The sequence below is a fragment of the Nerophis lumbriciformis genome, linkage group LG30 (assembly GCF_033978685.3).
Source record: "Nerophis lumbriciformis linkage group LG30, RoL_Nlum_v2.1, whole genome shotgun sequence".
Taxonomy (NCBI): domain Eukaryota; kingdom Metazoa; phylum Chordata; class Actinopteri; order Syngnathiformes; family Syngnathidae; genus Nerophis; species Nerophis lumbriciformis.
In genome coordinates this window covers 19,597,683-19,611,108 of record NC_084577.2, presented here as the reverse complement: position 1 = coordinate 19,611,108, position 13,426 = coordinate 19,597,683, and the positions used below count along the sequence as shown (strand labels likewise).

Sequence of the window (13,426 nt, the reverse complement as noted above, 5' to 3'; positions counted from 1 at the left end):
TATTACTGTGTTGAAATATCAACAGAAAACAAACCATAACAATTAAGGTATACTGGAACCGCTGTCCTGTGCATCTGTGTTTGCAGCAGAGGAAATTGTGGCACATGTCTGTTATTGTCCATTTGATCGCTTCTTTGACGGTGACGTCCTTTGGAGTCGGATGTTAATAATATTATTAATAACCGAGTTAACTAGGAAAATCCTATTGAATTCAAGAGCCTCTTTTTCAAGCAAGTCCTGGCCAAGAATTATTCATGTGCGACATCGTACTCTCTGTGGCAATGTAAGTGTTAGTGATAAACTGCTGTAAAACTCCCAACGGTCAGTACTACCCTTTTAAATTAAAAGGATTGTAAAACTGATTGATAAACTCACAGACTGGTGATAATAATTTACTGGAAAAGCAAGCTGGCTAGCTAGCCTTAAAGCTAACATCATTAATACAAAACACGTTAACATCTTTCCCCATTATGAAACGACACACCACAATCTAAACTTGTACAAACACATTAATGTGTGAGCAACTAAGCTCTTCAATTGTGCACATTGAACGTACACGACAGGCTGTGCTCTCTTAGAACAGAGTGATCAATCCATACGCAGAGGAATATGACAAGGAGATGTCCACAACAAAAAGTGAGCTCGTGTCAGATCTCATAAAAAGACCTTAATTTTTTCCTTTACCATTAAAAACACTCAAAAACATTTAAAAATTAAAACAACGTAAGATAAACATTTTTAAACACTCAAATAAAACTATTTGGCTTTTAAAAGCCAGAATAATATGTAATATTTATTTTGCCAAAAGTGTATTGTGTCTATTTAAAAAATGCAATAAAATAAAACACTTTAAAAAAAATTCAGTGTGTGAATAACTTAATGCTGCCCAAATTAACGACTTAACTAATGCGATTAATCAAAAAAAATTATCGCATTAATCATGTGCACACTTAGATTAATCATGTCATTTACTTTGACCGTAGAAGCTCTTTAACTGTAACTGCTATACAGTCAGTGATCAGAACAATACATACGTCTAAGGCTGGGCGGTATACCGGTATTTTAGTTAATACCGGTATATTTTAGAAAGAGATATATATTTGAGACAATACCGCCATACTGGTATTTTTTTATGTACCTTTGTTATGGCCGTTTGCTCCTCTCTGTGTCTGACCAGTGCCTTGCGTGTTTACGTAGGCTTCTCTGAGACAACTTTTTTAAAGAATATGGCAACTCTGGTGCAGACTTCTCGACACCCAAGTGATGCAATGCTTTGGTCATAGCCAGCATTATGCTATCCGTGAGTGACTCCAGCTTTACACATACATCAATTTGCTTGAGAACCTATACCTATCCTTGTAGCTTTAACTTTATCACGAATATCATCGGTTTATGTTGTTCAATTCTGTTAGCAGCGAGCGATAGCTCTTCTCTGCTGCTCGCTCGGTGTGTCACATGTTTAGCTACTCCTCGGCTTGAAAGTGACTCTCTCCATAGTCTGTGCGGAAAAACCTTCCAAAATGTCAAACTGAACAGCCAGCGGGATTCACGGCAGTGAGCGAGTAGAAGCTCCATCTACATACAATTGTGAGGTTATAAATGTAAAAACTAAATTAACGAAAACTGCTTTAACATAGTAACAACTAATTATTTTAAAAGAATAAACAACACGTTACGTTACTATTTACAACAAAAATAATCTGATTACTATTAACACTGGTTATCTAGCCATAAAACACATAGGCAACCTTTAGCACTTTGCACTTTTTGTTTAAGATACAGGTATATACTGTAAATCGCCATTCGGCCTGAAAATACAGAGATATCAGTTTTGGTCCATATCGCCCGGCCCTATATACAAAAATGATGAGGAGACTCCGACTGGTGTGCTAACTGGCAAATTCCACTCCAAAATACAGCTTGAAAGAATTTTAGATAAAACGGTTGCCAAGTTTTGTGCAAATAAATGACACGCATTTCAAGTAAAATGTTTAAAACTGTTCCTAGATGGCATTCTGACAATAAAATTGCTTTTGTTTACAAATATTGTGGTCTTTTCTTAAGCAAATATAAATTATGCATGTGAGTAATCACCTGTGATTTATTATGATTATTCCAAATCCCAAAATGCGATTAATCTGATTAAAAATATTTAATCATTTAACAGCCCTAGTATAAATACTTTTTGAGGAAATTCAACAATACCGTGATAACAATAACTGTGTCCATTTTGTTCATAATAATCGTGATATGAAATGTTCATAATGTTACATCCCTAACTGTCTGCTTCACCTTATGATTTTTCTCTGCATTTTATTGTCTGACCAGCAAAATATATACATTTGCAAACACTTACATTAAAGACGTTACACAGGCTGTAGAACACCATGATGTATAAATCCTTCAGTAAACGTTATATTAGAGGCATGCCGAGAACGACATGCAACCCAGTTTGGTGCGAAATTAAAAACATTTTACTTGAAAATTGTAAAAATGTGTAGACTCATACAGAATTTAATACACATATCACTGGCCAAATAAATAATATTTCATGTAGGGCTGCCGATTTAAAAAAAGTTAACATGTGATTAATCACAAAAACTATATAATTAATAATGTCACACGCTTTATTTTGACTGCACAGGCTCCTTTACCTCAAACGCAGATGGTAGCTTGAAAAGTGGCACGGGTTTTATACGGTAACTTTTATGATTTCTTAGTGGAAAAAATGCACTTTATTATTTGAATCCTGATTTTGTTCTGTTCTACAATTGAATGTTGCCTTTCTATGGGGCAGGCACTTACTGCACTATGTTTATTACTGCCAGGGAAAATTCTAATTATCTTATTTTTGTCAATCAACAAGAGATATGACTCCACTTGTTACGGTGTTGTTGCTAAATGCAGTGCAGAATCTTAGTGGCTTAGTTCTATTGGCCTTATTTATGTATGCTGTGTTGGACAGATTGTGTTTTTGAAATTTTATGCAGTGGTGTGCCGTCAGGGCCAGCAAGGCCTTCTCTGCTCGCCTAACATAACCAGAAATCATGATCATAATTAAAAATAAAAGTACTTTTTTATTTACTTTCCCTAAATATCTAAAAGTATTCATATTCTCATCATGTCATATTATGCTCCTTCCAGCGCTGTTGTTTTTAGGTTATAGAGTTTTTATCCAATCAGAATTCAGCTAGCTTATGTTGCCATGCTGTACGAAATCTGCCAGCGCCTTCAAAATCAACAATGCAGGCGTCCGTGCACTCTAAAGTGAATGGACACAAACATTTGATAGACAGTTGCGATAGCCAATAAGATCACAAGTTGTTGTCAGTAAGGCCTTCTAAATGGCCTAAGGAAGATATATATGGTGATGTTATGAGCTAGGTAACATAAGAACTCCATTACCCAGAATGCGCAGTAGCCCCGTTTAGGTTGTTGAATGTAGACATACCGGCAACTGGATGTATTTGATGAGCACGCTGTGGAGTAAACTTTAAAAACTCAGCCAACACGCCCCGTCTGCATCTTTTATGATTAGACAAGACAAAGCATATATTTGCAAGGCCATTTTCAAGAAGGATATTTAAAGAGAAACTACATCTTGTGAGACGATGTCGGCCAATCCCGGGAGCTCGCTCAGCTGGCGATGAAATGTGAGTTCAGATATTTTTATTTCTTTATTTTTTCACGTTAAATATGTTTTTTGCAATTTTAATTTTGACAGTAGCACATTAGATATGTTTTAATTGCTGATGCGGGTTTATTGATCTTTAAATGCGCCAGAAAATAACCCGTTTTGTACAATGCCCAGTAGTGCGTAAATGTGTTTCTGTATAGTATTTATCCAGCAATGGTCATGTGGTGACATAAATGATGGTATTTTGAGGGGTAATAATAGAAGTCGGACATCACTGAAGGCCTAGGTGGGAAACGCACGGCCCGCCACTGATTTTATGACATAATTTTCAGAATGTTTGTGTTGCTTGTTGTCTATCAATTAAACAATTAAAGTTGAAATATTAAATTCCAAATAATTTTTGCTCTTTGCGATGATTGTAATTGTTTTTATTGGTCAGCATTATAGTATCAAATCAAATCAAATCAACTTTATTTATAAAGCACATTTAAAATTTACCACAGGGGTAGCCAAAGTGCTGTACAATGGACAGGTTAAAAGATAAAACGAGTACCGAGCAAACACAACACAACACAAACAGAACACGATAAAAAATAAATAAATAAAATAGAATAAATAAAAACATAAAAACAGGTTCACAGCAGGTGTATTATGGGGCGCCATTGCAGGATGGATATCACTCAGTGTTAAAAGCCATGGAATAAAAGTGTGTTTTTAAGAGAGATTTAAAAACAGGAAGAGAGGAGGCTTGTCTAACACTCAGGGGTAGGTCGTTCCAGAGCTTGGGAGCAGCAACGGCGAAAGCTCTGTCACCTCTAAGCTTCAGCCTTGTGTCAGGGACCGTCAGTAGCAGCTGATCGGCTGATCTTAAGGATCGGGTGGGGCAGTAAGGCTGAAGGAGGTCTGAGAGATAGGTTGGCGCGAGGTTGTTTAGACATTTAAAAACAAATAAAAGGAGTTTAAAATGTATTCGATAACGCACAGGGAGCCAGTGAAGGGACGCTAAAATAGGGGTGATGTGCTCACGTCTGCGGGTCTGTGTTAGCAGACGAGCAGCAGAGTTCTGCACGAGCTGCAGGCGGGCGAGGGAGGCCTGGCTAATGCCTACATACAGGGCATTACAGTAGTCAAGACGAGTCGAGATAAAGGCGTGGATTAATTTCTCAAGATCATGTCCTGATAGAAGCGATTTCACTTTCGCTATTTGGCGTAATTGATAAAAGCTTTTTTGTACGACGCTGCTGATTTGTTTTTCGAATAGTAGGAAGTATTTGCACTCAAATTAAAGTTAATTAGGTGGAAAATTATTAGTTGACATGATCATATGCCTACAATAGATTTGTATATTTTTGTGTCTACATTTTGTGCAAAAGTGTGAACTGTTACATTAATTTATTCTCACAATATACTGTGTGAATATGGATATTTGATTCAAAATCGGTTCTTGATTTCACAAAACTGTCGAAATATATCATTTGGTGTATAATGTTTAATAAAACCTTTTCAAAACATTTTACAGTTTACAAAAATCCTCTTGGCTGCTGACGTAAAACTTATACACGCCGTGTTGGCTTAAAAAAAACTGTTTTTAAAAATGTATTCTCCATCCATCCATTTTCTACCGTATGTCCCTCTCGGGGTCGCTGGAGCCTATCCCAGCTGTATTCGGGCGGAAGGCGGGGTACACCCTTGACAACTTGCCAGCTTATTGCAGGGCCAACACAGATAGACAGACAACATTCACACACTAGGGTCAACTTAGTGTTGCCAATCAACCTATACCCAAGTGCATGTCTTTCGAGGTGGGAGGAAGCCGGGGTACCCGGAGGGAACTCACGCAGTCATGTGGTGAACATGCAAACTCCACACAGAAAGACCGCCAACCCCGGGGATCGAACCCAGGACGTTCGTATTTTGAGGGACACGCACTAACCATTTTAAAAATTGTATTAACAAAAATCACACGGTGTTGATCAATCTAATAAAAGAAAAAAGAGAAAACCCAACTCCAACCCAATCCCAGCTTTACAATACTATTCAATTATAATGAGAAACTGAAAAAGCATTTGAGAAGACATACACATTACATAGGAAACAAAATAATTTTTTAAATAAAAAAAATATATTTATTCTGTTATTTATTTTAATCGATTCTTAAAAATTATGAATCTATTTAGAATCTGAATAAATTAAAATTGCATTCTAATATCGTAGTATGACATAAAACATGTCTATTGCACAATATAATTCTCTATTGTTGTTTAAATTTTAACGTCTGTGCTGCAACTAATGTAACTGCAGCAACGATGCTACTTTGCGATAGCCTTTTAACAACACTTGAAAGAACTTTACAGCGACAGCAAGCGAGAGCGCGAACAACATAGCAGAGACGGACAGCACAATGGAAGCTAAACCAACAATATCGAAGGAGGAATTGATTCCAAACAGAGAGAGGGAGGAACTTTGGAACAGTAAAGAGACTAGGGATGTCCCGATCCGATATTTGGATCGGATCGGCTGCCGATATTTGCCAAAAATTGCGTATCGGCAAGGCATGGGAAAATGCCGATCCAGATCCAGTTTAAAAAAAAACTCCGGTCCGTGTTTTTCAACGCACCGATTTAAATAATACATTCCACTTTTCTGCTGCTCCTTAATTTCCGTTCCGCATTTTCCAGCACACCTTCAACACATCCACACACAGGTCTGTGGATTCTCACGCAGTTGCTTTTAGCTGCTGGCATTACACGACAGGCTCTTCTCACTCCTTCTTCTGTCTCCTTCTCACAGACAGCAAGCGCAACTTCTTACACACGTCACATACTGTCACGTCATACGTCACATACGTATACGTCCTCTCCCAGCAGAGAGCGAGGTAGCAGCATGGCTAACGTTAGCTGTGATGCTAGCGCAGCCGCTAAGGTGCGCGCCTGCTCAATCGTCCTCTGCGCACGGCAAATCTATGCCACGCACAAAATCAAATAAAAAAATAAGCGCATAACAATTTTCGACACACCGACACGACAGAGAAAACAGTTTTCGTCATCATTGTTTAACTATTGTGACGTCTGTCGAGACGCTTATCTCCATTTCCTGCAAATGGGTGCATTTCTACCCTATATTTTAACTTTAGATTTATTCTCATATCAAACTCTTTTGGCTGTCTTTTTGACACTTACATCAGGCGCCCCCCTCCACACCCTGGATTATAAATAATGTAAATAATTAAATGTGATTATCTTGTGTGATGACTGTATTATGATGATAGTATATATCTGATAGTATATATCTGTATCATGAATCAATTTAAGTGGACCCCGTCTTAAACAAGTTGAAAAACTTATTGGGGTGTTACCATTTAGTGGTCAATTGTACGGAATATGTACTTCACTGTGCAACCTACTAATAAAAGTCTCAATCAATCAATCAAAACACATAGAATCATCATACTGCTGTGATTAAATGCATCAAGTGTTCATTCAAGGCTAAGGCAAAATATCGAGATATATATTGTGTATCGCAATATGGCCTTAAAATATCGCAATATTAAAAAAAGGCCATATCGCCCAGCCCTAGTTCAATGATGCCATTTCTGTTTGTCATGTATAATTGTGTCTATTTTGTGTTTATCCTTGAATAAACAGGTCAGTTTCTTGTTACCAACCATTGTGTATTATTCAAACTCACCTAATTCAGCTGGCTACTTGTTATCAAGAGTACTAAAACCCTTTTCAACCCTGACAACTAAGTAGGCTAAATAACTTTAAACTTTAATACATGCTCGGATAGGCCAGTATCGGTCAGTATCGGTATCGGATCGGAAATGCAAAAACAATATCGGTATCGGATCGGAAGTGCAAAAACCTGGATCGGGACATCCCTAAAAGAGACGGTGTTAAAAATGAAAAAAGCACTGAAATCAAAACCACAAAGAAATAACACACACCAAACGAGCCTGACAGTGTTGTTGTCCAAAGGCATTAAAGTGTCTCTGATCACATAAAGTGTTCTGTAAGACAGGCTGGCACAGCTCTGACCGGCGCAAGCCCTTCGAAATGGGTGCCCGTGTGTACAGGAAGTGATGTCAACAAAATGGCAGCCCTCGATGGCTTCAAGCGGCATGCAAAGTTAATGACTGAATGCATGAATAAATGAATCGTTCGTACGCAAAGACATGGTTCGCACACAGAGGCTTGTTTGTAAAGGTTCGTAAAATAGAGGCGTTCGCAAATCATATATTTTTGTCCACTATCCATTTTCCATCTATTATCTGCCGCTTGTCCATATCGGGGTGGCTGGAGCTAGGGTTGGGCGATATATCGAATATACTCGATATATCGCGGGTTTGTCTCTGTGCGATATAGAAAATGACTATATCGTGATATTCGAGTATACGTCCTCACGCAGTTGCTTTTAGCTGCGGGCATTACACTACAGGCTTTTCTCACTCTTTCTTGTCTCTGCTTCTCACAGAGAGCTAAAACAAGCGCACCTTCTTACATACGTCACATACTGACGCGCGGGTAACGTCATACGCCCTCACCGAGCAGAGAGGTAGTGACATGAGTAACGTTAGCAGTGGTGCTAACGGAGCGGAGCGGTACGAGAGAGAGAAGGTGCGAATCTGGTAACAAATGAAGGAAGACTTAATTCCCAAGAAAAACAGCACGGGGTCCATCGTCTGCCGGAGGTTTGGCTTCAAGTGGGAATATGTTTTACAAGTATGCAGCAAAAGCGTTGCTACAAAAAGTAGCAGCACTGCTAATTTGTAGCATCATTTGAAAAGTCACCCACTAGAGAATGAAGAGTGCTTGAAACTCCGCATGTCAACATCTCCGGCCGGTGCCACACCAACAAAATGCCGAAGCAACCATTTCCACATCAACACCGTATAAAAAAATTGTCAACAGAAGGAGATAACGTCCGCAGGAACCTACCACATAGGGAAGGACATACACTGTTTGATTTCCTATTATGCAGCTCATTTTTATTTGACAGTTATCGAAATATCTTGTGACATCATGCATAAAAGTGCACTTTTTATGTTTTAAATTATTGTAGTGGCGTTCTGTACAAAAAGTGCACTTTCATTTAGTGTTGTTTTGATATGTCATCTTAGTGACATCATGCACAAAAGTGCACTTATAGCTTGTTTTAAAATGTCTGACAATCTTGCACTTTCTGTTTTGGAATTTACATGAATGTTTGTGCCACTGCTTAATAACCGTTTAATAAATACAGTTTTGGTAAATTGACTTAGTTGTGATTTCCCTCTCTGCATGAACATTTAAAATTAGCACATATTAATGCAGTATGAACAACAATGTTTTGATGTCGACACATAGAATCATCATCCTGCTGTGATTATATGCATCAAGTGTTCATTCAAGGCTAATGCAAAATATCGAGATATGTATCGTGTATCGTGACATGGCCTGAAAATATCGAGATATTAATAAAAGGCCATATCGCCTAGCCCTAGCTGGAGCCTATCACAGCTGCACTCGGGCAGAAAGCAAAGTACACCGTGGCCAAGTTGCCACCTCATTGCACGGCCAACACAGATAGACAATTATTCAACATACTGTAAGCAGCTAATTCATGGATTTTTCTTTGCGGAAGTTATTTATACAAAAAATATATATATATATAACAAAACAAGCTATGGCACTATCTTTTGGAAGAATTCGCTCACTGCAGGTGCTGCAGTGTCCTTCCATTTCCAACCCTTTCAACAACCAGAAGTGGAAGTGGCGTTCAGTCTTGTAGCCGTCCATAACAATACTACTCGTATAGATTCTTCATTAATCACTCCAAGCAACGTTTGTAAGTTTTACAGCATAAATAAAACTGGTATTACTTGCTAGACCGTCCAACGTGTGATGTCTGTAGGAGTGTTTTCATGCATATTTGTACGTGCTATATTAATGTAAAGGCGCTAGCATTGTTAGCATTAGCTAAAATGCTAACACGTTTGAGTGTTTGTGTTAGTATTATTAACTCACTACAGCATTCTTTTTGTATTGTTTCAGTGTCCCAAATTCCTCAGTAAACTCACCAAAACGTCACCGTGGAGTTATTGAGTCAGTTTAGCTGATTAGAGAGCTAGCTTCCACAGCTAGTGGGTCCATGACAATGATTTCTGTTCTGTTTGATCAGCTGTTTTACTGCCTTGTTACAGACACCGTTTGGAAACAATAAAGGTATGTAATTAAACATTTACAGAATTGTACTGTGTAAATAACACATTTCGCAACGTATATATCTGCGGCATAAAGTCTGGTGCGGCTAATGTATGAAAAAAATAAATACAATTTCTTCTAAAATTTAGTGGGTGTGGCTTATATCCCGGTGTGCTCTATAGTCCGGAAAATACGGTACATTCCAGATAGCACTAATTAAATATAGACAATTGTAACACTAAAGTTGACAATTCCTTAGTACCGTAAATATTTGCAATTACAATGTGTGTGTGCACGTTATTCTTACTTTATTGATAAGATGTTCGGTGACCACCTCCCGCAGTCCAGTGTAAAGCTTCTCTCCATGTTTGTGGAGCACCATGGTGTAAGCGTTCCTGTAGAGTTCCTCAAAGCTCAGGCCACTGTTGTTCTTCCTCTGGATCTCCTGGATGGCATTCTTCAAGAGGTCCCATATGTTGTTCACATACTTCTCATCCATAGTCATCTGTAAGGCAGACGGAAACAACAACGTTGTAAAAGCCACATTATTGGTATGCTAACATTTAGAAGTGATTGCAGTTGTGTTCTGTAGGTCGACCACAATGCGCGGAAAGCAAGGACTTGAGACTGTAAAAAAAAAAAAGAAACAAAAAAAGACCGCGGCCAAGACTCAAGTTGCGGCTGCTGTCCTCCTGTATGTACATTTATGTTACATCGATGATGTCGTTCACAACAACACAAGCAGATTAGATGTGTTGTGGGTGTAAAGATTGTTCTAGCTAGCTTTAGCTTCGTAGTTTAACTGCTGTTTCAAGTGGCCTTCTCGACATTGTTTAGTTTAGGGATGTGTTTCGGGGATGAACAAGCAATTTTCCGTTTTATTGCCGTGTGACAGGCAACGTTTAAAAACAATTAAGGTATGTAAATAAAATATTTACAAAATCTTTCACAGTTGCATATATTTACGGTTTATTGTCCGGTGTGGCTAATATATGTAATAATAATAGTTTCTTCTATAACTTTCTATAGCTCTGCTCTATAGCCCGGAAAGTACGGTAGTAATATGCTGATGTCACAGCATTCGCTCCACGTCCTAAATTTGGACAAGATTTGAGGCATTTTTTTCTCAAAAATGTTTGGTTAAAATTCTGTTTTTTAAAAGCAACCTGTCTTAAGTTACATAAAATTTGCCATGCAAAATGTGTAGCTCCTCTCTAAAAGCATAGTCAGTGAAGGTGTTTCATATTCTTTGATTGTGGAAAGATCACTATGTTTTAAGTGAGCACCACTTGTAGGATTAATGTGCACATTTGAATACCTTTGTTGCTCAGACAGTAATGTGTTTAAACTGGGGTATGTTGATTCTTAAAGGGGAAATATGTTAATGTCTCTTGAATTCATGTTTGCATTTAAACTAGCGAACTAACGCCAGTCAGTCCGTGAATTTATTAAAGTGCGACTAACAATCACATTGTTTTGATCATTTTAATTTAAAATCGATAATACTAACTGTGGAGTTAAACCGCGGTTATCATTATTATCGTTTATGGTTCAGAGTTCGAGGCTCTGGCCCGGAAAAGGGTGGCGTGCCATTTCCGGGTTGGGGAGGAGACCCTGCCCCATGTGGAGGAGTTCAAGTACCTAAGAGTCTTGTTCACGAGTGAGGGAAGAGTGGATTGTGAGATCGATAGGCGGATCGGTGCAGCGTCTTCAGTAATGCGGACGCTGTGCGATCTGTTGTGGTGAAGAAGGAGCTGAGCCGGAAGGCAAAGCTCCCAATTTACTGATCAATCTAAGTTTCCATCCTCACATATGGTCATAAGTTTTGGGTTATGACCGAAAGGACAAGATCACGGGTACAAGCGGCCGAAATGAGTTTCCTCCGCCGGGTGGCGGGGCTCTCCCTTAGAGATAGAGTGAGAAGCTCTGTCATCCGGGAGGAGCTCAAAGTAAAGCCGCTGCTCCTCCACATCGATAGGAGACAGATGAGGTGGTTCGGGCATCTAGTCAGGATGCCACCCGAACGCCTCCCTAGGGAGGTGTTTAGGGCACGTCCGACAGGTAGGACGCCACGGGGAAGACCCAGGACACATTGGGGTGACTATGTCTCCCGGCTGGCCTGAGATTGTCTCGGGATCCTCCGGCAGGACTGGGAACGCCTCGGGATCCCCAGGCAGGAGCTGGACGAAGTGGCTGGGGAGAGGAAAGTCTGGACTTCCCTGCTTAGGCTGCAGCCCCCACGACCCGACCTGGATGGGTTCCATCCTCAAGTCAGTGTTAAGCTTACATCTTTGACACTGAAATCATGCGATGTCGGTAGTAACATACTAGTGACTACCCCCATCTTGCCTTTCAGCATTCACACAGTTGACAACTAAAGTAATTACAGTCTACTGCCACCCAGAGTGTAAATTAATATATTAGGACCAAGGCGCACCATTAATGTCCAGAATTAATCTGGTCATACAAGGCTTAACTGATTATTTTAAATCAATAAAAATACAGTCTGGGTAGTTGCATAAGCAATGTCTATTTACAGAATACATTAAACGTATTTTCAAAAAAAGAGTAGCTGAGTAGGACGATGTGGTGGACGACCATGATGACTTCTGTCGGTCAACGGGACATCACCTGGAGTGTCGCCATTGTATTTCTAAGGGTGCATGTCCAACCACATCATCCATCAAGTGGGTTTGCAGAGCTGATTGACTCCCATGTCATGTTGTTTAAACACTTATATTAAAACTAAAAAAAATTATATAATATGATTAGAAATACATGCTTTACAGATTGTCTTTTCTGAACTAAAGATGCAGTAAAACTGCTTATCCGATTTTCTTCTCTTTCCAGCAACACACAAATACCAAATAAATCATAAAAAAAACACACTTTTATGTTTGTCTTTCAAGACTGTCGGCTCCTTCGGAGGATGCAGACCCTGAAGTGGGTCTGTAGTACCTTTTCTTTTAAGTCTGTTTTGTCATCATGTATAATAAAGATAGGGGAAAAAAAAACTTCAAAGTTGATGCTCCATACTATCCTTTTCTTCACGACGCATTCCTTGCTTTTATGACAAAAGTCCATCACATTAGCTATTCAGTGCGTCAGTTATCATTAAGATTTGACGTAACTGGCTAGAGCTACATACTTAAGATGAAACTTTACTTGTTTACGCACAAAACTGTATCCATGATTGTACGACGGCAGTAGTTCATGTGAGGTGTCGAACAGAAAATGTACAGTTCAGTGTTCAGGAGTTAGCACAGAGGTCTAAGAATACAGGCTAACTGAATTTACGACCAATAATATGTGGATATTTGCCGAAAATGCATGGACCACATTTGTTGGACTTTAATGTGCATTTGAAATTTTGCGAGGCTTCAAAGGGGCGTTTCATTGTGTTAATGCAGGTCTAACATTTGTGTTTATGGGGCCTACAGTTGTAAATATGCCTAAAAACGCAAACAGAGGGATGGTGCAAAACCCTGAAGGGCTGTTGAAGGAGCAAGGAGTTCAGGTAGCTGTATGAGATCAAGAAAATATATATTTAATCTTTGAAGATCACAACATATTTGAATTATCGACTGGAGTATTGGTAAGATCAACT

General features: G+C 39.0%; 1 protein-coding gene across 2 annotated transcripts in view; it reads right to left on the bottom strand.

Annotated features, from left to right (window-relative positions):
* The window catches only part of cul3b (cullin 3b), a 39,950-nt gene that overhangs the window by 24,839 nt on the left and 1,685 nt on the right, over window positions 1-13,426 (bottom strand). For both annotated transcript variants that reach the window (XM_061925769.1, XM_061925770.1), the window contains exon 2: window positions 10,127-10,324. In XM_061925769.1, the coding sequence (XP_061781753.1) occupies window positions 10,127-10,324 (198 nt within the window). The remainder of the gene's footprint in view (window positions 1-10,126; window positions 10,325-13,426) is intronic.